The following is a 26,927-nucleotide window of genomic DNA, read 5'->3' on the forward strand; positions in this document are numbered from 1 at the left end:
GTTTTCCTCAGAAGATACTTATATTACAAGGCCGAGTCCAAAAAATACTAGGAATAGTCTCAGACTGAGTGGAAATGAGCAGACCCAAGAACAGGAATCTACACAGAAATTCTTGTTTCCAAATTTCTGCAATTCTTTAGTGCTTGCGTAAAATTTTAGCTATTAAAAAACCGTGGGCCTCTGGTTGCCTAAGTTATATCTCAAAGGACTACTTTAGTCCAGGATCTTGATGAAAAACTGGAGAACATATTTAAGAACCTGACAGACCCTTGTGTTCTCTGACATCAACAGACACAGAGAATCATCATGGATGAAATTCGCATCATGAAGAAATTTCAGATCTGAGACTCGAAACAAGCACTACAACCAACAAGCTCATCACTAGAAAGAGTGAGTGTGCTGTGTTGCAGAGTCAGCAATAGGAAGAAGTATGTAAGAAAAAACTACAGCTTGAACACAAATTCCACAGTTTTTAGAGGCAAAAGCTGTACTCCAAGGTTATATGTTTATCAGCACAGTGAGCTGCTAAAAAGCAGAGATACTGATTAGCCAAGAAAATAGTCATATCTTTCCATTTCATCAACAGTTAAAAACATCCCAGGTGAAAGCTGTCCATCATTGTTAAATGACATTAAGTAATTTTCTTTCACAAATTCCTCTAAGAAAGAGAAATGCTTTCAAAATTTTAAACAATGTTATTTACTTGAACATTGACTGTTCAAAGATGCTGAGCTTGAATGGAAAGAAAATCTAGACCTCTGTTATGTTCAAAGCAGCAAACTCTTAAACACAGTAGTAATTCCTACTTGACAGGGAAATGTTCCTAAGGATAAAACAACAGTACAGGGTTACTAATCTACTTCATGGCCTTCACGAAAGAAAGTTAGAAAAAACCACCAACCTGACATGCAATTTATTTTATAGCCTTAAAAAGGAAGCCACCAGATGGTAATATCTGCTTATGTACAAACTGGGTGCAGGCTGAAGCGCCATCCAGACAAATCAGGATCAGATCCCAAAACAAAACATCTTAAAAGGCTTTATGACAGAGAAAGAGCTTATGGAAGGAAAACAGAGCATTTTAGACATAGATCACTATGGTGTTATCTATAACTCTATCATTAATTCTCCCTCTCTTTGAAATTTGATTGAATTATTATTTATTACTTTAGAAAGAAACAGTGGAAATTCCATGAAGTTTTCTCTGTTGATTGTCTTTACCTTACCTTTGCTTTTTATCATACCAAGGTGGTTTTGTTGATGAAGTAAGTGACAATGATTCTTGTCTTGACTGTTATTAAAATCGTGTTATTTTTATGAACAAGACTTCTGATTCCAATGTGTTTTCTCTATGATACAACATTGAACCTGACTGGCTACAGAATAAAACATGGCTGAAAGCCCAGAAAAAAACAGTACCAATGTAGGATATATATCTACTTTAATACTGATTTCAACCCATTTACCACTATTAGTACTAATATTTCTACTGTATTTTATAGTTAGAATTAGATCATAGATTAGTCTAAGGAAAATAGAGAGAAAAAAAAAAAAGCTACCTGCACAAAATGAAATTCCCACCTCTTTTCCTTAAACTTTACCTAACTGTCAGCCAGAAAGTTAATATGACAAGTTTATAAGTTTATATTCTAGGCCTTAATGTTTTACAATCTCATTTGGGGGATGGATCTCTTCCTCACTTGTATGTACACTTACAGAAGCACTCAATGATTCAAGAGCCTAAAGGAAGACATATTGCTTCTAGGATTTCTGTTGTTAATTTGGCTGGAAGGTAAAAATAATCAACCAAATTGTGCAGAAAGAAAGGAACTCACACTGCAAATTTCAACTCTCCCTCCTTCCCTCCCTTTTTTTTTTTTTCCTTTTCCTTTCTTCCCCTCAAGATTTCCATTTACTGCCATATTACACTCATGGATTATTGGGTGGGGCTAGGGGGTGTGTCTTTATATATTTAATCATACTTTTTCTTCTATGAGAAGACAGCCTCAAGTATTTCATCCTCATGGATCTAGCACTGTCCTCTTTCCTTATATTAAACCCCTTTTTAACAATCCATTAAAACATACTCTCTTCTCCAGTAGTAAAAAGAAGTAGTGCTCAGCTGCTTCCCTTATTTCAAGAGAAAAACTGAGCAAACAGCAGTGTGTTATTACTAACCCCCCAAAATTGTACATTATTCCTGCACTTGCACTACCAATTAAATAAAAATATTAATGGGGATAATATTTTATGACACCAATAGCATGCTCAATATTATATTCTTCTGTATGTTCTGAATGCAAATGTTCAGTAATCGCTTATTTTGCATCTTTGAGCAAACAAAACATTTTTCTCAAGATTTTCTCTCAGAGTATTAAAGAGCAGCACTGACACAAATGAGAATGTAAAGCAATAAATTTAGGTTGATAATTTGAGACAATACCTTATGGAATATTCTGTCTCGGTCTACCTGGCTCATTCCCACATGCTAATAATACACCATCTGAAACAAGCATTAATTCCACCTATTATCCTATAAACAACAACAAAAAAATCCTATAAACAAAAGCAGATGTTTGTGTCAAGCTCAAATGTCTTGTAAAAAAAAAAAAAAAAAGGCAGAAGGGCAGAAGCTGGTATTCATGATGCATTTCGTTCAGACTCTTCATTCAGATTATTTACAGCATTTCATTACCAGTACATGAAAGCTACCCCCACTGTTGTGTTTCTTCTCCTCATTAGATTGAACGTACATCTCTTGCTGTTATAGAAAATTGGCTTGCATTTCGTCCAAGAAAAACTACCTGAATCCTTAGCCCTGTTTCTTTCTCTTCAAATGACACTTTTTATCCTGTACTATTTCTCACCGTCTTATTCTGAGAGCATATACAGAATTTCAGTGTCTACATACAAAAACTCCTGCCTGCTTTTAGAATGACATGGTTTCCCTATGACTTTTTTCAGATGACATACAAAAAATTAGTCCTCTATAATTTATACAAACAAAATTCAATTTATTCCACCAATTAAAAATACTGGACAGTGTTTTTAATATAGCACTACATTTAAACCAAGATATTGCTCCATTCCTGAAGTTTTAATATATTTAAAAATTAAATACTTAGAAATACTTAAATAATTTGAAAATGGGTAGGGAAGATGACATTTTATATTAGACTATATGAGAGGATCAGTACTGATCATTTTCCAAATCTCCTTTGAGATCCATTTTTGTACTGCTCTATTTAAAAAAATACCAAACTAACAAAACCCCACCAATTTTAAAATTTATGTTAATATTACTTTATAATATACATTCAATAATCACTTCTAATATTTTATTGATGGATAATAAGTTTTAAATACCAGTTTATATATTTAGGAATTAAGCATGGTTATGTAGCTGTCAGCAGGAAACAGCTGACCACATTTAATAGCTAAGTACTAATTCATGACGCAAATTTTAGCAGTATACTTAAGGTCAGCTTTTCTAACACATACAAAATCACAAAATCAAAGTACAAAGCAAAACTAAAAATTGGCTAGTTTATATAGGCTAATTTTGAAGTAATTTAGGTTTCATTTAAGCAACAAGAAATTAAGATTGCACTTGTTACTCAGATTTTACTTTCTAACTCAAATGAACCAATGCTAATCTTAATTCTTTCAAGGTTTCACCAATCCTATCTACCACGTATCTACAGCCAGATTTACATCAGCTCCTGTGGAATGAAAATCAGAGTGTGTGACATAGACTATTCAAAATGATATTTTAAGCCAATATGACATTGACTTTCCCTGATTTAATCTAAATGTTTTATTTTGATCTTCCTTTCAAGATTTTTTTTCTCTTCCAATTTTTCTCTGAAGCAGTTTTAGGTGAGTTTTTTTCTGTGGTTTCTGGAAGCTTTTTGCTTTATTTTGAAGTCAGAAGTTTTATAATACATAGAAATAGAAATGAATGCTGTGTCTCACCTACACAAAGAACAGGTCACAGAAATATACATTTTAATTGGTTTTTACTATGAACGGCTGCCTTTTTACAACAACTAGAACTTTTATAACAAGGTCACGATACTGTGGAGATTTTGATTAACATCAGGGTATTTTAATATTTTCAAGGTTTTTCCTGTTACCTTTGAAATGTCCTGCAATTTTCATGTTTTTCATGAAAAAGCCTTTCTACCCTAATTTTATCTCATGATCATATTCATTTTTGCATTCCTTCACCACTATGTACAATTGTTTTCTGTATACACATGTATATTTACAAATATGTAATTGTTATCTCTTCCACCCATTCTGAGTATTACCTAGCTTAAATATGGTTTGTTGTGTCCTTTAATGGAACCTTGGATGCAATCCTGCAGCATAAAATAGAAGACCTATTGCTTCTACAGTTTTCTCAAGAATGCTACTTTGAGCTTATATTTTAGGTGACAAGATCAGAATTAAAACAAAATTTTAAACAATCTTAAAAAGTGTCCATCTTCTTGCAGTTTTGTATTGTTTGTTTGTTTGTTTTCCCTTGGTTTTTGAGTTGTTGTTTTTGTTTGATTTTATGTTGGGAGGGTTATGGTGATCCCATGTTCCACCACTTCAAGAATAAGAAGAAGGTTTTCAAGTAAAATGTGACACATCCCTAGTAGGTGCTCAAGAATTCTAACTTATCTTGCAAGCTTCCATATCGATCAAACAAAAGGAAGTACAAAAGTAAAAGAAACAGAGATGTTTATCCAGCAATTACAGAATTTGAACAAAAGCTAACTACACCTCAGAGATAGTCAACAACCATTTTTAGTGGGGTTTTAAGCAAGATCTATAGCACTTAGTTGCTTAAACGGTACCAGCAATAGTAGCAATAGTAACAATATACTTATACATTGGAGCTTTCTATAACAAATATGGGGAATACAACTATTGCAACAATTGGTAAAACATAGATGGTCTTCTAACCTATTACAGATTACTATCATACAGTGCATTTCAAGAAAATCAGCCCATTGGAAGAATATTCTGAACAATATAGCACCACTCTGGGAGCTGCAAAGAACATACAAACTGTGATTCTCCTAAAGAATCAAGTACCAAGTTGTTCTGACATACCATGGTATTATCCTGCATGCTGATCAATCAGAACAGTTTTTATAAAACATAATTTTAAAGTAATTTTTGTCCATTTAGATGGAAATGGATGATGTTTTAAGGAAAAAAAATATTATTTAAGCTGTAAAAGTAACAGAATATATAATAACACTACAGTATTGGTACTACTTACCGATGACGAACCTAACATGGATTTTGGAGACCTTATAATTCCAGCTATGGAATGACGTATCGTGTCAAATCTTGAGACTTTATCCTTCTTGTCCTAGGAGAAAGGCCAGAATCTTCAGTGAAAAAAAGCAAATCTATAGGATAATTTATTTATTGGAGAATGTGAAATATAGAATCCTGAATTACACTTAAAAGATAGGGGCTGAACTGCTACTGATACAAGCCAGGAAGTGTCAACATCAGCAGGATTAAGCTCAGATCAATTAAACCACTTACAAATCCTGTATTTCCTGAAATATTTTGTGCAATCATTTTACGTATAAAGAAAACTGAAATTCTACTATACCCTAAAAACAAGAGACGTAACTCTTAGTTCTCCTGAAATACCTGTCATTTTAAAGAGACAATGATTTGAAAATACGTAATAAAAAACCCCACAAAGTAAAAAACTCTATGTATGTGCATTATCCTTACTTAATACATCAGTAGGTTTTTTTTCCCCTTTATTAACAGGTTCTTCTCTAACAACAGACTACCTGTAAATATTAACATCCATTGGTGCAAGTAATAGGAGCCATTTCACTTTTGGCATTACTGTAAACTCTAAGTGCAGACACTGTCTCAATTTAAAATTCAGCAAGAATAGGGCTCTGACTGGAACACTGAAACAGCACTTAAGCATCTCTAGTTCAGCAGAAGTCAATGTAAATTTCAAGGTCTCATAAGCTGACTTGTTCCAAAGACACTATTTTTCTTCATCTCTTACTATCAGCTCTCAAAAAAAGTACTTTAAAAAAAAAGTACTTTTAACATGGACAAACTGAGTGTATTGATTGTAAACTACCTCCAGAAACAGCAAAGATTTTTAATGGTTTCTGCTTCAAGTTTATTTACTTTGTGACTACTTATACTTCAATGAGTACTCACAAAGTAAATAAACTTGTGAAGAAAAATCACACATTAAAAACCTCATTCTAATTAGCTTTAGGTTAACGAAACTGTAAAAAACTGGTAATGAAGATAGACTACAAGTGTTTGCCAGTGTTACCAGGAAAAATTGCTTCAAAGCTTCCAATGAACACCTTTAAGAGAAAAAGCTAAAAATCTCATAATGCAATAAATGCAGCTTCAGTTTATTCCAGGACTTCCAAACAAGCAACAAAATGTATTCATTCTGTACACCAAATTTAGCAGTCTTTGAAAATTATTTCCAAATAGAGTTTATTTTACAAGATACAAAATTAAATGTTATCTTAGCAAAATAATGCTTTTTGTTTGGTGCCAGAAGTCTGCAATTTGTCTTAATTTGCATGCTATTGGATAAAAGAGTGCAAAACCAATCAAATTGTGAAAACTGTGATAGGGAATGCCTCTGTCACAGAAATACTCATTAACTATGTGCCCATTTAGCCATCAATACCATTTTTATACCTTTTATCAGAGACAAGTATTGTCATATAACAAATAATTTAATTTTAATAAAACAACTCTGTGCTGAAACCTGAGTTTTATTCTTATGATGCGGCTGAATTAACCTGCTTACACAAAAGAAAAAAAAACACCAAACCCAACCAAAAAAACCCACAACAAACACCACAGAATAACCCAACAACAAAAATCCAAACAAATCCAAACAAAAAAACCTCATTAACAACCAAGACACAGAGTCTATATTTGCTTGTGTGTGGGTTGTGGAATGAAATAATCCAGACATCTCTTCAGAAGTGCACCATGAGATGATAAGTTACTAAAAGATGCACAAATTCTGCTTCATCTCCCACAACCAAAATTCTGGAGTTCTCTTTCTAGTGGACACTAACAGCCTACTTATCTAGTGATAACATCAAACTACAATTAAGGTTCTACATTCACCAGTTGCTCCTTAACAAAAAGAATATTAAGAGGGAACTTATTTTGACTCAAAATACCAGACTCAATGACTGGATAACTTTGATAAGCACCACTGAATGACATACAGAGGCAAACAGTTGCATTAAATAGAGTGAGTATTGAAATGTGAATTTAAGGGATAAACTTTCACTTTGTTCAAAATGTAGCACGTCCTCTTCCAACTGCAACACATTTATAAACACTATTTAACATTTCCACAGCTCTGTCCCCTGACACATTGAAATTAGTCTGTATCTTACAGCAGTGAAGATTCAGAATTTGTCTGCACAGCAGACATAACCAAACATATGACAAAACACAACTGTACCCAGTACTGAGTTTATTTATTCCATTCAAGTATTTTTAGGGCAACCTAGATGAAAAGCTACAACAGTGGCCTTCTAATGATTTTTTTTGCCATTGCCCAGCTGCAGCGTGCCTTAGAAGGATCCACTTGATCATGCAGGAAATCTGTTTTTCACTCTGAATAGTACGTGAATCAGAATAAAGGGATTTTTTAATGCACATTAAGTATATATTTTTTCCTAAACTAGTGTAAAACTGCAACCCAGAACATTCTGTCTACTTCTTTTTAAATGTATGTCTTTATATACCTGTGTGTGTGTACAATCTTACTAGTTATATCAGGGTGTAATTTGAAGTCTGATTTACAAAATAAAAGCGAATACATATCACAGCTATCTTTCAGCAGGTGATCTTTCCCCAGCCACATGACCTCTCAGTCAAGCCCCTCTCAATTCAACAAAGGATTATCACAGGGTATTAGTTAATTTAAACCTTATGAAGGAACCTAGAGAGAGCAGAGACACTATTTGCTCAGAAAGTTCATTATAATTCCACACAGTGCTCATTCCCACAGATATCACGTCACCAAACAGAACAAACATGCCAAATATATAGTCATGACAAAAATTTTAAAGTTGTAAGACATGTGACTATCAGAATAATAAACCTGACCTAGACACTGGAGAGGATTAAGAATTCTGCTTCGGGGATGCTATAGAGAGCATAATGGAGTAATATACTTACTAGCATACACAATGCAGCTACTAAAGCATATTAGCTGATTTGGTTTCATTTCAGTTCAAATTAATTACTTTCAGAGATATCAAGAAAATAGTAGCATGATTTCTTACTTCTTTATTTTATACAAGACCAATTTCACTAGAAAGCAAACTAACCACGAGGTCAAAATATTTTATGCAATAACTGAATTACTACAGAAAAAAGTGAACTCTACCATTAAGAAGCTAGGTATGCATGGAAGTACAAGCTGGCATTAGAAAACATTTTAACCTATTTCTTTAAGTGTGTTTAAACATATCTGTGTCATGAGAACACAGGATAAAGAGAAATATGAAAAATGCATGACTGATATCTCCCTCTTTAGGACTAGCCAGGTTTCTAACGAATCCCCAGAACAAACTGAAATTTACTATATCATAAACTAGATATAACTGAGGAGGGGATATAATCAAGTTTAACAAGGATAAGGTGTGGGATGAGATGCCATCCCACTCACACAACTAAGACGCCGAAAGCCTGGGTGTAGGCTGGCAGGTCAGCAGGAGTACACCTAAAAGAACACCAGGGAATTTCAGCCAATCCAGACACAAAGTCAGCTTCACTGGGAGTCCACTGAAATGCCTCTATGCTGATGCAGACAGCTGGGGAGTAAACAGGAAGAAGGGGAGATTTGGTCACACTAGCAGGGCAATAACCTTACTGGTATCACTGAAGTGTGGTGGGGCAGCTCCTAAGGAGTGTTGGAATGGAAGGATACAGGCTGCTCAGTTTTCTTTCCTTCTTCAGAGGGGAAAGTTACTTCAGCTTTTTTCAAGAGATATCACAACAGAAACCCATTCTGACACTCTTAATTTCACTTCCCATTCTCTCTCTTGTCACAAGTGACAGAAAGGCAAAATGAAGCATAAGAACCAAAAAAGAAGCACAGGATTCGGGTCAGTAGAAAACCATGAGTGAAGCTCTTGCTATTTTACTTGAGGATTTCTTCAATTGCATCTTTATATATATGACCGGAATCTGGGCTTCTCTGTTTCCTATGTTCCCTTTGGGGGATCTTGTGCAGCTTGAGGTCCTGTGTATTTTTGTGGATTTTTCACTACAATTTATCTTCTGTAACAATTTACCTTCCATGCACTACAACTGATATGTTCCCATGGACAACAGTCTCCCATTTGCCAAGAACACAGTTCTGTAACTGAGAAAAATCACTGGCAATCTTAAGAGAGTCCATGAGAAATAAAACAATATATCCAGCAGAGTGACACAATCAAAATGACAGGTCAGATGAGTCATAGTCACAACAGTATTTTCAATGAACACAAGCAAGACAAAGCAACAGGAAAAAAAAGATTTTGCTTAAATTGAATTGCATGATATAGAAGCCCAGAAGAGTTTTTCAGCTGTATAAATCCAAGATTGGAGCTGTATTTCAGATGTTATCATAAAAGAAAAAGAGTCCATACTCTTTTTAGAAAAGCAATGAAATAAGAGGCTGGAGAGGAATCTACAATAAAGATAAAATAGAATTAATGCTTCTGAGGAACAGGAAAATAGTAATGCTACCAATCAAAGGTGGAAGACTACCTGCAAGAGACAAAGAACAATGCAGTATTTATTGAATATTCCTAAAATACTAGTCAGCCATGTATGTACAGTGATATAAATAAGCCCATACTCTAATATTATTTTATTCAAAGAAAAAAATGCCTCATGAGTCAGATGTGAACTGTCCCCATGGATATAGAAGCTGCATGTGAGCTTGCAAATTAAATCACGGAAGCTTCATGGGAAATTTAGAGGAAATGTGATGATGACTCTCCAACTCAGAGAGGAAATGCTCTCAGAAGAAAAGGAAATTTCAGTTACATAAAAGAACATAATCGGTGATATCTAAAAGATCAGAGTGATATCGCTGTTCAATGTTCAATCATTAACATGGCGCTCACACATGAAACCAGTTGCTGCCTGAATATAAGCTGATTACCTGAGCTGAGTAGATCATCTCTTTAGAGTCCCTTTCCAAGAATTAGAATATGCATTTTCTTAGTTTACTACTGAAGATATCTAGAACTGTGCAGAGCCATTTAGATATAATACAGTTATTAAAAATTTAAATATTCAAAGCTAATTAAAAGTATCCAAGTACACAGTGAAACCAATTAAACAACATAGCTATTCAAAAATCATTTTATAAGGCAGCATTTTCTGTTTTAAACACAAGGAGCACCTTCCAGAGCAGCAGAAATTATGCATAATTGATGTACACATATTGTAAAGCATTGCACTGAATGAAAATTAATGTTTACCATCCTGAATTGCAGGGTGTAGCCTGGAAAACATGACTTACTAGTGTGAAATTTGGTAACAGTTATATTTTCTCAGACCAAAGGCGTATTCCAGACTATGCCAGTGCAGTAATAACCTGTAAGAAAATGACAATTCTTCAGAGCATGTCTTTGTACTCTGAGGATCTGTAGTATAACATCAGCCTTTCTTGTTAAGATGTGATGTTTCTACATGCAAGAGTCGTGGAAAATATGGAAGATTCTCCTTCCCTATTTTTTAGCTCTTTTCTGAATCTATATAACCTATTAAAACCCCCTACTCTAGCAACCAGTTGCACAATTTAACTTCATGTTTTTGAAGAACATGTTTGTGTCCTTGTATTGAATAATTTGCCTACTGTGTTTATTTGATGAGCTCTACTTCTTGCTTCTGCAAAGACAGAGAACAGTCATTATTCCTTATTCATTTCCCCCATGTATCCCCACCCCCAACACACTAAACACATCTTTATCACACTCCCATTCACTGCACTTGTCAAGTCTGTAAAGCCCTATCTACTTATTCACTAATTCTACAGAATGTCCTCCACATATCTGAGCATTACTATTTTGTCTTCCGAATTCTCCTACATCAGTTTTCTAATTAAGGGAGCTGAAAATATAAATGGTTACATGAAGCCAAACTCTTCTGTGGTACATAGCAAAATGACAATTTACATTAAGAGAAACACCAGTTAGATACTGAAAATAACAAAAAAACTCACAATGAGGACAGTGATCAAATACTGAAACAAGTTTCCCTGAAGGACCTCCATCACTGGAGTTGCTAGAGCCTAATATAACACTAAAGATTGCCCTGCTCTGAGCAAGAAGCAGGATCAGATGGACCCCCTGAAATATTTTCCAATTTAAATTATTCTGCAGTTCTATGGCATTTGGGAAGCAGGTGCACATCAATTTATATGGTGAATTAATGTTTTCTGCTCTCTTCTTTACTCTTTTCCTGAAAATTTCAGGCATGGGGTTTTTTTTTGTTTTGATCACTTCTAGTGACCTGATATCTTCAGGAACATTTAGACCCTATTTAGAGTGGTACCTCAGAAGTCATTATTGGTTTATGTGAAATCAGGCAGTGTTACTACAGACTAGTCTGCAGGAATGTAGTAACACAACATGACATTAATATTAAAAGTTTTTAAAAGGCTTTTAGAAATAATATGTATAATATTTATCAAGTTCAGGAATTTACTCAACTTACTACCAAAAACATTTGTTTTCTTTCAAAATGCAGATTTTTTCTTTTATGACTGCCTTTATGCATTTCATTCCTTATATACCAGATCTTGAAGTTACAACAGAAGCTGGAATGTAGTATTTTTGTTGTTGTTGGGGTTTTTTTGTTTGTTTGTTTTTGTTTTGTTTTTTTCCCTAAGAAAATAGCAGTAAGAGAAAGTCTTAAGCAAGAGATTAGCAAAATATTTGGAGACAAAAAACTGAAAAATCTTTGGCAGATTTTACTTAAGAAAGGTTTGGATATCAGCAAACACTCTGAGTAAACAGATTAATTTTTTAAAAATAATTATGAATACTACAATATGATTGACTCTTTGCTCTCTTTTTTTAATCCCTATCTATCATAACAGGATGTATGGTTGTCTGCTCTGTTTTCTGTTTTAATTAAGACTTTAAGAAGGCTGATTTTTCAAGATACATATGACATATCAGGGAAATGTCACCTTCATTTTTTAAATAATTAGCAAATCTTCCAAACACACAATTGTATATATTACATGTCTTAACAAAAGAAGAGCACCTCTTAATGGGGTTAGTAATAATGTTTCCAGAAACACAGTCCATTTTAACTTATATACACCTAACAGCTTTTTTATTTTTAAAAAGATGATACCTTGATTTCACCAAATTATCAAGAATCTCGACAGTTCTCCAGAGAAAAAGATGACTAAATGTATCTTAACACCTAAGCTGAGGCACTGAGGTCTTGTATAAAAACTGTTTTTGTGGAAGGAAAAAGTAGCCGAAGGCTTCTGCACTGCAGATAGGCCCCTGAATAAAAGTATGCCTTCTCTGCTTAATGACTGTATCTCTACACCACTAAATCCTGAGACACCTCCATTCAGTGATCACATAATGATACCAAGTAAATGACACTTCATTTCAATAAAGGCAGTTTAACAAACTGATTAAGACTTTTGAAAACTTACAGATAAATTTAGAACAAATAGATACTTCTAAAAAATGAAGTTTAAATGCTATTACCTTACTTAATTGTGGAAACATATAACATGGAACATTAAGACCTCCATCCTTTAAAAACCTCAGGCTGTTCTGTATATTTTCAGTTATGAACTGTTTCACTGATTTCAAGAGCACTGCTATTAATCAACAATGCCATTATTAACTGAATGTACAAAAAATATTAATTCTTAAACCAACATTTTACTTATTTCAAGTAATAAAAAGTTGTCGAATTTCAGCCAATTTCATCTGTACAGCACTTGCTATATATGAAAGGAAACTACCTTTTCATGGCATGGACCTTGTCCTCCTTGGTTGCCATTGCCACATCACAGTAAAATATCTCCAAACATACCCATAAGTTCTCTCTTGCTATAACTCTGTGTAAGCTCATGAAGTTGCAATGGAAGGACATAAAACAGACTGCACTGAGTGTTCACAGTTGTACTGCAGTACCTAATGTTCACAAAACCAAGAAAGCAAACATCTTACATCGACTGGCAGCTCATAATTCAAAAAAACAATGGCATGAAAAAACCCACAATGGTATGATGAACTGGCTGCTGGAAAAAGTCAACATCCGCCAGGAAAACACGCTCAAGATTGAGGCTGTGCTGCTTCTTCAAGAAAACCAAGACTCACAGGTAAAAAAGCAGTGAATAAATATGCACCCCAAAACCATTTCAATGTACAAATTCTAAGGTACATTTTTGAATCAAAGAGGCTAATTTTATTCTTTACTTTAATACTGCATACACCCTGTTGAAATAGTTTCAGGTTTTTATAACCCAAATTCTTAGAAAAACAAGAAATGCAGTAATGCTTGATGCTGCCCCAGAGTTTTAATCAAGATCAACACTACAGTTGCTATTTGAAGTGGTCAAGTCTTCAACTTGAAATATATTTTCAAACTATTTCGAAATATTTCGAACTTGTGTACATCTCTGCACACAAAAACTGGCCTTGCCATCCCCCTTTCAAATTTAAAAAGAAAAAAACAAAACAAAAAAACCATCTGAGCTAGAATCAAGACTCTTGCTAAGGTAATGGAAGATATGGACATTTCTACATAGACACATGTTATGCAGCATTACTCCTATTTGGAAAACTGCATCTGTTTAACTGGATTGTGATAAAACAGCAACTGAAAACATCAGTATCCCTCCACTAGAGATGGGAATTAGTGTAGAAAATAAATTTTATGTCCTGAAGCTTTCATACACTTATTTATACACAAAAACAAGTATAATGGTAGAGAGTGGTTTTGGCACTTGCTAAAAAATTACAGTATTCTGTAATGGCATTTCCTCAATGGAACAGTGAAGTTTTAGGTGTACAGTAGTTAACTTCTGTTTTAAAAAAAGTTAGCATCAAACTTTTCAAACAGGTAAATATTACTCAATCACTAAGAGAACTTTATCACAATTACTGGCCTAATGAAAAGAACTAGAGTCATCACTATATGGGCTGATAACAAAAAGCCACAGGTGAAGAACTTCTAGGCTACATTTCACAAGAGGCATGCAAAATTTTCCAGTGAAAGTGCCTGAAGAACTAAGCTATAAATACAGTACACAATGAACTCAGCAGACTAAGCAAGTACAAACACAATGTCAAGGATATTTTTACACTAGGATCCAGACTGGTAAACATAAAGTCTTGCAAAAAAATATCCAAAATACCTCAACTCCTAATGTTCTCTGCAACAGTCTGTAGCTGAAATAAGGAAGCGATGAAGATCACTCACAGCTGCCACAAGCATGTTGACAAATTCCTGAAGAGCAGTGTGCATGCCAAAGAATGCCATCTGGAACTGGAAGTTGTCTTTACTAGCCACAAACTTAAAATAACTGTAATAGGCTTGCCAGAAATCCATATATACTTACACACCCTGCAGACTGAGAAGTACAAATCATTCTCCTTTTCTCATGACATCCTGTGTTGGTTACTTTAAAACTCTAAAACCTCAACACAGGAAGCCAAGCCACATTTTAGCAGAGAACAAAACAAAAACTGTTCTTAATCTTTTATTCCAGATCTGCACAGGCAAAGCTTCTTTGGGTCTCACTGAGTACACTGACATCAGTATCTTGACAAAATGTGATCTCATAAAGTAAATCTGTATAGCAGTTTGTAGGTGGGGGATTATAAATCAACGAAGAGGAAAATTGCAGCTATGAGCTAAAAGCAGGTGATTTATTTCTGCTATGGAATTAAAAGACGTTCAAGGAAAGTACAGGGAATACAGAACTAATGTAACAGGTCAGTGAGAAGGATGTGAAAAGGACAGTTTGGGGGATTTCTTCCTAGTGATTCTGAAAAAAAAAAAAATTTGCCCGATCTCTATTCAAGCAAAGGTTCCATCCAAAAGAGTTTTCTAAGGAGGACTGCAAGTCTTTAGAGCTCAGCATCTTGTATCCAAAGAAGACATGGGAAGACAACCCAATCAACTAACTGGATGCTGTACAAACTACATAAAGGGAAAACTAAAGCTATGGGAGCGAGTACTCTGTGCATCAGCCAATGAAGCAGCTGATGCTGCTTCCAACCGTGCCAACTGGGGGTTAGTCAGCCCGAAGTATATCTAAATGCAGTATTTATAAACATAGTGTGAACTGACTATGGCATTTGTTAGTGACTGCACTTACTACAACCAATCAATTACTTTAGTTAGAATACACTCACTAACAGGAGGAATGACAGTCTTTCCAGATATCATTAAATATATTCAAATACTGTTTGATTTGGTTGGTTTTCAGCCACATTTACACTCAGTAATACCTGCTAAAAGTAAGTGCCTTACAAAGCTAGTGGTGGAGTCTAGATCTTGGGCATTTAAATCAAGAAAGTTTGGTTCCTGGACGGGATTAGAGGTATTGAAGCAGCTGTACCATTAATAGCTGTAAGGGAAGCAGTGGACAAAAGTCAACATGTAAGGAACAGAGAATAAGAACAGCATCACTATACTGAAATCCCTAAGTCCTCCTACGGTTCACAAGACAAAGGATTAATATCCAATAGCTGCAAGATCCCAGGCTGCAGCTTCAGCAGAGGTCCATGCCAATTGCCAGTATACAGAAAAAACTATTCTCTAGGGGGATGAAGTGGGGAAATCCCAAATTTCCCCCCTAACTTCAAAGGAAGTTCTTACAGTTTAGAGAAAAATCCTAGCCAACAACCATGTCATTGTACCAGAGGGGTATTGTTTTTATGTTTGTCATCACACTGTGCTGACTGGTACCAGGTAACATTTCTTCAATTCTGCCCTATACACATTGACATCTACAAATCAAGATTTCTCTTATAATTCACTAACTGGCTGGAGCTGACTCACTGACTGGCTCTAATGAAACCACCTGGCACATGCTGTATCAAGCACCAAGAAACAGCATTACATGTTCTGTGATCAGGCAGAACATGAAGCCTTTTTCTTCTTCCAATAAACAGTATTACTAAATATAGAGTGGTGATTGTGACCTGTTTGGAAAATCATACTGTGAGAGGATGCATCTGTTTTATCACCATAAAACAAAGTTTCATGAAGTTGACCTTGAAGAGCTTCAGTCAGATGGGACTTGACAGGTGCTTAGCTGGATGCACACTTACATTAGATGTGTTAACTGAACCTTTCATAACTGGAAAGAGCTTGCAGTATGCCTAGATTCAAATTTGATCAGCTATTTCTATCTGACAGCTGTTTGGCAGGGTAGTCAGAATATGATGCTTGCTTTTGGTTTTGACAGATACTTGTTTATGCACAAATCAGCCTGCATGTTAATAGTTAAAATGATAGACCAACTCTGTGACAGCTTGGGCACAACTTGAGCACCATAACTGAGGTAGGCTTAATGAGTAATCTTTGCAGGGTGACAAAACAACAAATATCTCTCAATTTAAATAACAAAAACAACAAAAATACAAACCCTCAAAATTGGCAGTGTTAAAATTCTACTCTGAGTTCAGTCCACTGAATTCATGCATAGAACATGGCGACAAATCACAGACACAAACAAGACTGTTTTGAAAATATAGACATCATGGAGGACAGAGTCAATGTGTAAGTCTCAGTAATGGTACCAAGTAAAAGATTTCAATACTATTCAAGCCGAGGTTCATAAGTTTTATCTAGCATGATGGGCCAAAACAAATAAGGCATCATTTTTTCTACAGAAATGCAAAAAGATTTTCAGTTATTAGTTCAGTCAATAGATTAGCTTTTTAAATTTCAGCCATTACATATTAAAAAGGGTCTGAACAACGAAGCAGTGTTCCCTCGAAGTTTGTAAGTTGTACTTATTTGGCATGCTCAAGCTGCTTGTTGAATCAAAGACCAGTCTCCTCTGTTACAGAAGAGATTTCTTTTGCATCCCTTCCCCCCAAAAATCAATAATTTCTAGTTTATGGGCATAGTTATATAGGATTCAATGCATCAACTACTTAAAAGATACACTGAAGAAAATAACTGATAAAATACTTCAGTCATGTTGGTTAAAATAATTCCTCACTATTTTTGTTACATATTATAAAGCTACAAATCTCATTATCACACAGTTGCTGAGACGCTTAATGCCAAGATCAAACTGTACATACAACTATACACAAAACCAGTGTTAATTTACATGTTACAGATAAAAACCCCTATGGAGTGAACAGATCAAATAGACAAAAGCAGCAGCACCTGAAGCAGACTAAAGCCTTCCAATACAGGCCCAGCTTTGGATACTACTACAAAACAACCTGAGAAGAAAACTGCTCCATTTTTGTCAAAAAGCTACTTCATTGGACCATACAAAAATTACCCTAAAACAAATCATTCCTTCATTAATGGTACTTATGTCACATATTACTGTGGCCTGGAACTTGAATAATCACTAAGTGAATACAACCACGCTGTAGTAAGATCCTTTTAGTTAGGAAATGTTCAGAATTCCCACTTCCAAGTTCGTCTTCCCCCTACAGAGAAAACAATTCCTCCCCTTTATGCTATAAGAGTCAACAAATTAACATAAGAAAAGTGAATTTATATCAGCTGCATGGAACTTTGATTTTCCTTGAGGATGTGGGTTTCTCTTTCAGACTAACAAAATACAAGTGTATCTAAAAGGGTTTTTGTTTTTTTAAACCCAGAAGTTACTTCTTTAACTTTTCTGGTTTTATAAACCTGAAGTTACTCTTGGGATTTTTTGTTTCATTGTTTCCAGCTCAGAAGTTAATTTTAAACTTTTTTATTTTTGGAACTCTCCAAATACATCTCCCCTCATTTAAGTGTCATACAAAAGCCTGCATCCTCTTTCAGTACAATCGCCTATGGCCAGCTCAGTCACATCAGTTCCTTCTGTACTGCAACATTCACTGCATTACACTGAATTCAGTATAAACAATCACCACATTCAACTGCTCTAGACAGCAGCTAGCACAGAAGACTCTTATAGAAACTGTTAAGACTGTCTAGCATCTCATTTTCACCTCCTCCAAACCAAACCAAACCAAACCAAACCAAACCAAACCAAACCAAACCAAACCAAACCAAACCAAACCAAACCAAACCAAACCAAACCAAACCAATATATTTGTGTTTCCATTTTTCTCTCTCCCCTATCAACAGTTGTTTTCATTTTCATATTGGTTGCCGAGTAAATGCTACAGGTTTCCAGAGTAAGATAATTTCAGTTAGATATTATGAAAGTCCTCATTGTTACATAGTTCTGGTAAAACTAGGCCAATTTAATCTAAAGGGGAATGACAGAAACTTGTATTACATATAAATCCAATTATTAAGTGATCTTATTATTCAGAGCCAAGATCTAGATATAAAACGAGTCATTCCGAGACACATCAGAAACAGAATTTTGCTCATATAACTCAGGCTGTATCACTTCTATGCTGTATTTTTCTTATCATACCATTTATGCTTTGATTTACCACTCAATTTACCACAGTGTTGATAAAGTCAGAACCACATGTGTTGATAAAGTCAGAGCCACAGTCTCACAGAAATACTGTCTCATGAAATTATACTGAAAACTGCTCTATCTCCAGCCCTTCCTTCTGGATGAGTCTGGATGAGTAAGTTGTAGGTTTCTCCAATCCTGTTTGGTCCTGTGTCCTGGACAGACTTTGGACCCACATGACAGTCTTGTCCTCAGCATTGTCCCTGACCTTTTTTCATTTTGCTCCAGATAGGACTCCTAGGTACACTCTGAACCTGACTAAATGCTCTGCTGACTCTGGAGCTGCCAGTGTCTGGATCTGTCACTCTATCCTGTATTTGGGTTCTTTCTTTTTTCCTTTTTCCCCCTACTTTTACTAATCTGTACTCTAGTTCTTGATACCACCAACTCCTGCCTTTTTCAGAAACTTGACAAAAAAATCAGATTTAAAAAAACATTTTGCTTGCAGAAAGTTTTTACAGTAGCTTTTGGTCCACAAAATCGTAGAGTGCCCTGAAAATAAAGATCTCCTATTGTTTCCCAAGAATGACAAATTTCCACGCATCTTGGCTGTGATACTCTAAGTTTTTTTCTTCTCTATTATGAGGACATCAGTTTCAGAAACTCCTGGATATATGTTATTATCTTCATGCAAATGTCACTGCCTTTCTCACATTATCCTAACACAACAGCCAAATAAAAATTAAGTTTCTGATGATTGTTTCTGTACCTCCCTAAAAAGAAATTCAGATAAGTAATCCTGGAATTTTTTGACAAGGTTAGAGCGACTACCACTATCTCACAGAGAACTTTAATTATCCCTACCATTAAAGACTATTTCAAACAAAGAATCTCAATGTCTGTTGGAAAGGGAGTTTCACTTGTTTGAATATTAATATCCAGTGCTCTTTATGGCCTAGGTTATCCAAGACAACCACATGGGACTGGCAAACTTGAGTCACCGCTCCATCAGCTCCATGCCACAGGTAGGATACCTTAGGCAATCTAAAAATGGGCATTAGTGCTGACGTTCAGGCACCTAGATCCCAAACTGACCAGAAATGTTTTGCATCTATCTGACAGCTATATGATAAAAGGGAAAAAAAAACAAATAAACAAAAAACAACCACAACTACCTGACACATGCTATTTCACTTTCCCTGATAGTTAAAAATTGCCAACAGTAAAAAACAAAAAATAAAAATAAGAACAAAAAAAAAAATAGGTCTGTAACTTAAAGACAGTGGTTTGAAAATTGGATTGCCATTCTGGCTTCTCAAGTCTGTAGCAGGCGAGAACTTCCCCACATGGTAGAAAAAACCCCAGAAACGAATCATAAAATCATACATTTCAATTTGGCAAAAAACCTACTAGTGACACTATATTAAAACCATAAATCTGAATTCCAATAATTATTTTATAGGAGATTTTAGGAGTTCTAGAAGCATATATGCCTTTAAAGACAATGGTATTTGTAATCAGCCACTTAAAAAGGAAGAGAGAAAAGCAGAGAAGTGAATTAGAGCAGCCAAATTCTATGACATTACCTCCTATGCATTGCCTAGAGGCTATGAGAAGTTAGCAATCACACTGATTTGGTCCCATCACTATGAAAAAGATGCAAGAAGACAATGATAATGATTCTGGCAAAGGATTACTACTTTTCTTCCAGCACAGAAAGAAACTTATACTGGATACCATATGAATCTCCTCTGTGGATTAGGAAAGCTTCTGACTAAAATAACAAATCGCCAGTGGGTATGAAGTTCTGTAAGACTATGGTGAAGCTGGCTTTCTCAAGGAAGAAATGAAAGCTCTTGAAATATTTTTGGCAGCTCAAGAGAGGTCTGTGTACTTATCACAAGTGCTTGTAACACTCTGTCATACAGAGAGGCTAAACTAATTATGCACTTAAAGTATTCTAAGAGTTCTGTTTCTATGAATGATCCACCTCCTTCAATTCCTCAAAAATTTTGCTTATACTTCTAATTTCACTCTTCCCCAAGACCAGATTATCTCTCAACACTTTTTTGATAGATAATACACTAACCCAAAGAAATACTTAAGTTCTGAGCCTTAGTGTGTGAACTTAGTCCAATCTTTTACTTCAGAAGGTTCTAGGCATGTTCAGTGGCAAGAGTTTTGATAGCTCCACTGACCTCTCATCCTGTAAATTCTGGACCAGTCAGTGGGACAGAGTATGACTGGTTTTATCTGTCTACTACCTTAGTATACCTCCTTTTGTATTGTTCTTCCTCTGATATGTCTATCAGGCAGCTGGGATTTACAAAAAGAAGAAACAGAAGCTAGTGTTACCCAGGTCACCGAGTTTGGCCGGCTCAAGTATGTGCATGTCATGGTGGACACGTTCTCCTCTGCCATGTGGGCTTCTGCTCACACTGGAGAGAAAGCCCACGATATCATTGCCCACTGGAGGCAGGCCTTTGCTGTTCTTGGCATACCTTCTGCTGTGAAAACCGACAGTGGTCCTGCCTATGCCTCGCAGCAGGTATGGCAGTTCCTACAGTCATGAGGTGTGGCACATAACTTTGGCATCCCTCATTCTCCGACGGGACAGGCGATTGTAGAACGCAATCACAGTACACTCAAGCACGTTCTTCAAAAACAAAAACAGGGCATGCAGGGTGAAACCCCGCACAGTTGGTTGGCAAAGGCTTTGTACACCATCAATCACCTTACCGTGCCGCAGAACTCAAATAATCCTGTCATTTTGAACCATCATCTCTCGTTGCAGGCTTCAGACGGTGTGCAACAGCCTCGAGCAAAGGTACAGGTCCAAAATTTAATCACCAAGCAATGGGAAGGACCCTATGACCTTATTGCTATGGGGCAAGGGTACGCGTGTGTGTCCATGGACACTGGGACACGCTGGCTACCTTCAAAGTGTGTCCATCCTGACCTGCGACCGCAGAGGCAGAATTCGGCCAACAGGCAAAGTGGAAGCCGTGATCAACTTGAAAGTCACCAAGTGGATGAATCCTCGAGTGATCACTCTGATGATTCCTCCACAGACAATGATTGAATTTGTGTATATTCCCTTTGTAAATGTGTTCATTTTTCTTCTTCTGGTTTTCTTTTTTGGTAAAGTTAAAAGGGTGAGATGTTACCCTGGTTCTTCTCAGTTTTTTATAGCCTTTTGAATTTTCATAAATGGAGTCAGATTTTTAGTTACTGCATGATATTAAGAGCAGTTTTCTAACTTTTCCCACATATGTAACATAAACAAATCCTTTGTTTTTCATTCTCTGTCCTTTGTTTGCATATTTCTAACCTGAAAACAATTGTAACTGACAGCTGGTCTGGCCAGTTGGCTTGACAGGTGAAAACTCGAAAAGCCAATCTTCTGCTAGACCCACAAATGTATAAAAAGTAAGAAATAAAACAAAGAGGCTCTCTCTCAGCCTGGACTCAGCTTTTGAGCCGGATCAGAGGAACCTCTGCTCTGCGAAACCTCTTGTCTGCGTGTGGCTGCTTTGTGTGTCTCGGTGACAAGCTAGAACATATTTACTATGAGAGAAAGATGAATAGAATTCATCCTCTCCACACTTCCTAGAAGTATATGACATTTGGGGCACTTTCAATCCATGTCAAATTCTGGCTGTAAGCCAGAAACACAGGCCCAAGCCAGAAAGCTTGCAAAGTGGCCATAAACAAAACTGAACTTCAGCTGTCCAGGCAACCACCAAATGAAACTGTTTATTTCCAGGTCTTTTATGAATAAATAGGCAAAATTTCTACAGCATGACTGCACCGGCAGTGTTTCCTCTGCAGAGACTAAAATAAAAGAAAGGAAAAGGATACCAATGCTGCACAGACTAACTCTGGCCCTGGGTCTACTGACAAGAAAGTAAAAGTCTTGTAATAGCATGGTGGAAGTGTACAAAATTTATAAATATATGAACCAAATTGCTGTGAAGGACTCCCCTACCATGCTCTAATACAATCTTAGTTTTATATAAATGTCATGAGCCTCAAACCAGTAGAGAATTATTTACATGGACAGATAAGGGAGATGTTTATTGATGCGTTACAGAGCATAAGAATGTGTCTATTCTTCTGAATCAGTAAGAAAAATGACAAATTTAACTCTACTGTTACTCTTTCTGCTATTGCTGCAACGGCCTGTCACAGAAGGTAATCACATCCTTGAATCTTTTAAAATAAAGAATCTGCATAGTTTGATAAAGCAGGGGAAAAGGATGACCAAGAAGTGTGTAGTTCTCTCAGCAAATCATGTTTCAGGACCTTGTGATCCAACATTTAAAATGTATGCAGTGAAACATATTCTATCAAACAGCAAACTCCCGCAAAGCCTCTTTCATATCTGTGTAACTGACAGTAAAAAAAATCAACACATACAAACTGATTAAATTTATCAATTTCTATTTTGGTGAGTGTTCTGAACACATTCACTTCAAATCTAAACCTGCAGAAGATGACTCTGGCTTGTTGATCATACCAATTAGAGCACCAAGTCTTGGATTCTAGAAAGCAAGGACAGAAAGATAAAACATTCACATTAAGTAGAATAATTTACAAAAAAATAAAGTAGCACTTTACCTCTGTTTCATGTATTTAGTACTTTTTTTTCTTCTGTAATGACTGAGAACTAATTTTTTAATTACCACAACCTTCACTAAAAGCTGGATTTGAAACATGATTTTAAAGAGTTAAGATTTTAGCTAAGGGTTAGAAGCAATTCATATTGATCAAGATATAAGTTAGATTAGTAAATGGTAGGTTAATGATTATTAGGTGCCCAAGCTAGAGCTAACTGTTCTATTATGAGCTTGTTTATAGAAAAAGGGGAGTAAGTGAACCGTCATAAGAACAGATTGAAAACACTAAGAGCAACGGCCAGCACCTGGACTTTGTATCAATCAATCACGAAGCGGAGGACCTTGGATCGTGCCAGAGGGTCACATCGAGACCTGATGAAGACTCTCCTGACTTCATCCTTTGAGACCACTGACCCAGTTCGAGATCACCAACACAATTCAAGAGAAGAATTGAGCACGGGTGAAGGACTAATTTTAATAGCCTCATTTTAATACAGAGTGGGGATGGGAGGTGCTAGGGTTATGCATATGTATTGTATGTGAGATCTTGAAAAATAAATAGAGAGCGAAGAGCCTTGTTCAGGGCAGCCACGCCTTTCGGAGATGACTCCCGTGCCACCTGACGGTGAATAAACATACCACTTTCTAACTTTAACTAGTTAGAGGGTCTTTGTCCGTGACTGTATTGGTTTTCAACGACTCAGATTATCTTTCCTACTTACTGTCTTTCTTACTATCACTAAGGATAACACCTCTGAAGCCTTTTAAAAAGGAATAACAAACAACAAAAGAAATTAGAAACAAGGGGAACTTCTGTATGCTTTTTCAAGTAATTATGCTACAACAGATAAAACCATTTTCTGCTGTGTAGTTTTAAGCCTGCAACTCTACAGGCATTACAACATCCCAATGGCTGTACCACAGCGCTTCAGCTTGCTTCTGCCCTGTGTATCTCATGAGTTCATGCTAACAGCTTTGGCTTAGTCAGTCATAACTAATCTTCTGGCACTGAGCTCCACCTGCTGACAAGCCTCTCAAGTGCTGCAGAGCTTGCACACCAAGTCTCAGTTTTGTCAACTGGCTCCAGCAAAATGCTGCAGAATGCAAAATAAATCTACATGAAGCACTTCTACAGTGAGCACAGCATATAATTTCAAACACATATTCTTAAAAGTACTGGGTTTATGCTTTTTTTTTTTTAACCGTGCAAGGGAAAAGGAGAAAACATATTAAAGTGTCACAGACGTTTCACTATGTGATTGCTAAACAAAATTCATTACTATTTTGTATTAAAGCACTGCCTGAAGGCTTCCTATTCTGTAACAATTTCCACAGCAATAGTGATTTAAGTTTAAATCTTTAACATGAAAAGCAAATCATCAAATTTACTTAATTACCTCAGTAAATGTTTAGCTGGCACTGCAATATTCAAAAATTAATGAGGTATTTATTTCTAATCTGATCATCAGGCATATAGAAGTTTTGTTGCTGTTGCTTTCTTCATTTTAATTACCATTACTACTGACATGCTTTATTGATTATAATAACAGCAAAAATATACCTTATGTACCTTAAGACAAATGACAGGCCACACATCCATTGAACATCTAAACGTGGAAAAGTTAGCTCAAGTAGCTTGCAGTTACTGGTTAAATTTTATAAAGTGACATAAGACATAACACTTCTGATACCACTATATTTTTGTCAAAATATATCTGTTTACAAGGAATAACCAGCTTTTTTTTAGTATCTCCATACTTTATGTGCAGAAGAAAATATGAATTATGAATCTCCCATTAACACAGTGAATAGCATAAATGCATAACTGTAAGACTATTCGCTATTAATCTCAAAACCAAGATTTTAAACTTGTAGTACTGTCAACATTATAATTATCTCTGTCTTGCATGGTTAAGTCAGTAGAAAAGTATAACTGCTAGTAAAAATAAAATGTTTCATTTTTCCATATACAATTACCAAACTGTTAAATGCAGTGTTCAGAAATAACAAAAAATACAGTTTTGTTTCAATCTGTGCTATGACAACCTGATTGAAAAAAGGAGAATGATTTGGCAATCTCCTTTTTTTCCTAAAATGAGTACATGCCTACAAATGCACAGAAAACATACTTAGGAAAATATATTGATTAAAGCAAACCTTATTGAAGACACTAACAGAATACAAAACTTCCTACAGTTAAGAGAGACAAAAAAGAACAAGGTAACTAAGTTAAAACGCTTGTATAACATTACACTGTCTATAAAAACATATCTAACAGCATATCAGAATTCCACTCATTAGTATTCTGTTATACCATTACCTAATGTAAAAGAAGGGAAACAAAACAATTTACAAACTATTCCACCATGAAATTGGCTCTATTTATATGATATAAATACTTAGGATATATGAAACAAAAATGCTTTGCATGTCCTCTTTTGAATTTTAAATTACAAAACAAAAAAAATTACTTGTGACTTGAGGACACAAAAATTTGCTTCATATGGATGCTGACAACACAAGCCAAGTATGATATTCTAATTCTTAGGAAAAAAAATTATAAAACAAGTGTTTACAATTAATTTCTGAAGAGGAATAAATAACCACATTCAAGTGTATCAGAGTAACATTTAGATGAACTGCTCTCAGAAAAAGTGGGAAAATGTTAATGAATTTATAATCGAAGAAACAGTCATCCTCTTGAACAATACCAGGATGAGCAATCAGCAGCAAGAACATCTTGTTTCTGATCTTTATAGCCCTATACTTTTAAGAAGTTTTACTAAAAAAAAAAAACCACCAAAACCAAAACACACAAAAAAACCCAAACCACAACCATTTAAAAAATCACCACAATGTTTATTTACAGAAACAATCCATCAGAGTATTATTTTTTCATCTTGAGATATAGTCAAGACTGCCAGGTCAGGCTGATGCCAGACATTAGCAAGACTGGGAGAAAGAACACATCAAGAGCAGCCCTGCAGAGGACTCGGGGATGCTGGTAAACAAAAAGCTGTACATGAGCTGACACTGTGCACTTGCAGCCCAAAAGGTCAACCACATCCTGGGCTACACCCAAAGCACCATGAGCAGCAGAGTGATTGAGGTGACTCACTCCAACTACTCTGCCCCTGTGAGATCCCCCCTTGAAAACTGCACCCATGTTTGGGGTCTTCAACACAAGAAAGAGATGGAACAAGACCAGAGGAAAGCCACTAAATTTGATCACTAAATTGGTCCTATGATAAGAGGCTGAGAGAGGAGTTTCTCACCCTGGAGAAGGGAAGAAGATCTCCAGAAGATCTTCTGTACTGAAGCCCTTAAGTACTTTAAGGAAGCTCATAAGAAAGATGGAGGCTGACTTCTCACTTGGAGACAGTGATATGATATGGGGAAACAGTCAGCCTGAAAGGGAAGTTCCAGCACCTGAGCAATCTTGCTGTACTAGGAACAGCAAGCTCTGGCACGAGCTGTGAGAGAAGAGACAGCCCCAGTATTGACAGTGACCCCCTAACACCACCTTAATCCTCTCTGGTCCACAGCAGGGTGATAGCCATAGTCCTTTCAAGGGCAGAAACAGGTGTGACTACTTCTGGCTCACCAGAGCAACCAGGTGGTCTGAAGAGGCTGTGTCAGAGAAAAACGCCCCAGAGTCTGCA

General features: G+C 35.9%; 1 protein-coding gene across 1 annotated transcript in view; it reads right to left on the bottom strand.

Moving 5' to 3' along the window:
• FER (FER tyrosine kinase) overlaps positions 1–26,927 on the bottom strand; it is a 189,402-nt gene that overhangs the window by 86,776 nt on the left and 75,699 nt on the right. The window contains exon 12 of the mRNA XM_040090890.1: positions 5,279–5,371. Within this exon, the coding sequence (XP_039946824.1) occupies positions 5,279–5,371 (93 nt within the window). The remainder of the gene's footprint in view (positions 1–5,278; positions 5,372–26,927) is intronic.

This window comes from Hirundo rustica, chromosome Z (genome assembly GCF_015227805.2).
Source record: "Hirundo rustica isolate bHirRus1 chromosome Z, bHirRus1.pri.v3, whole genome shotgun sequence".
Taxonomy (NCBI): domain Eukaryota; kingdom Metazoa; phylum Chordata; class Aves; order Passeriformes; family Hirundinidae; genus Hirundo; species Hirundo rustica.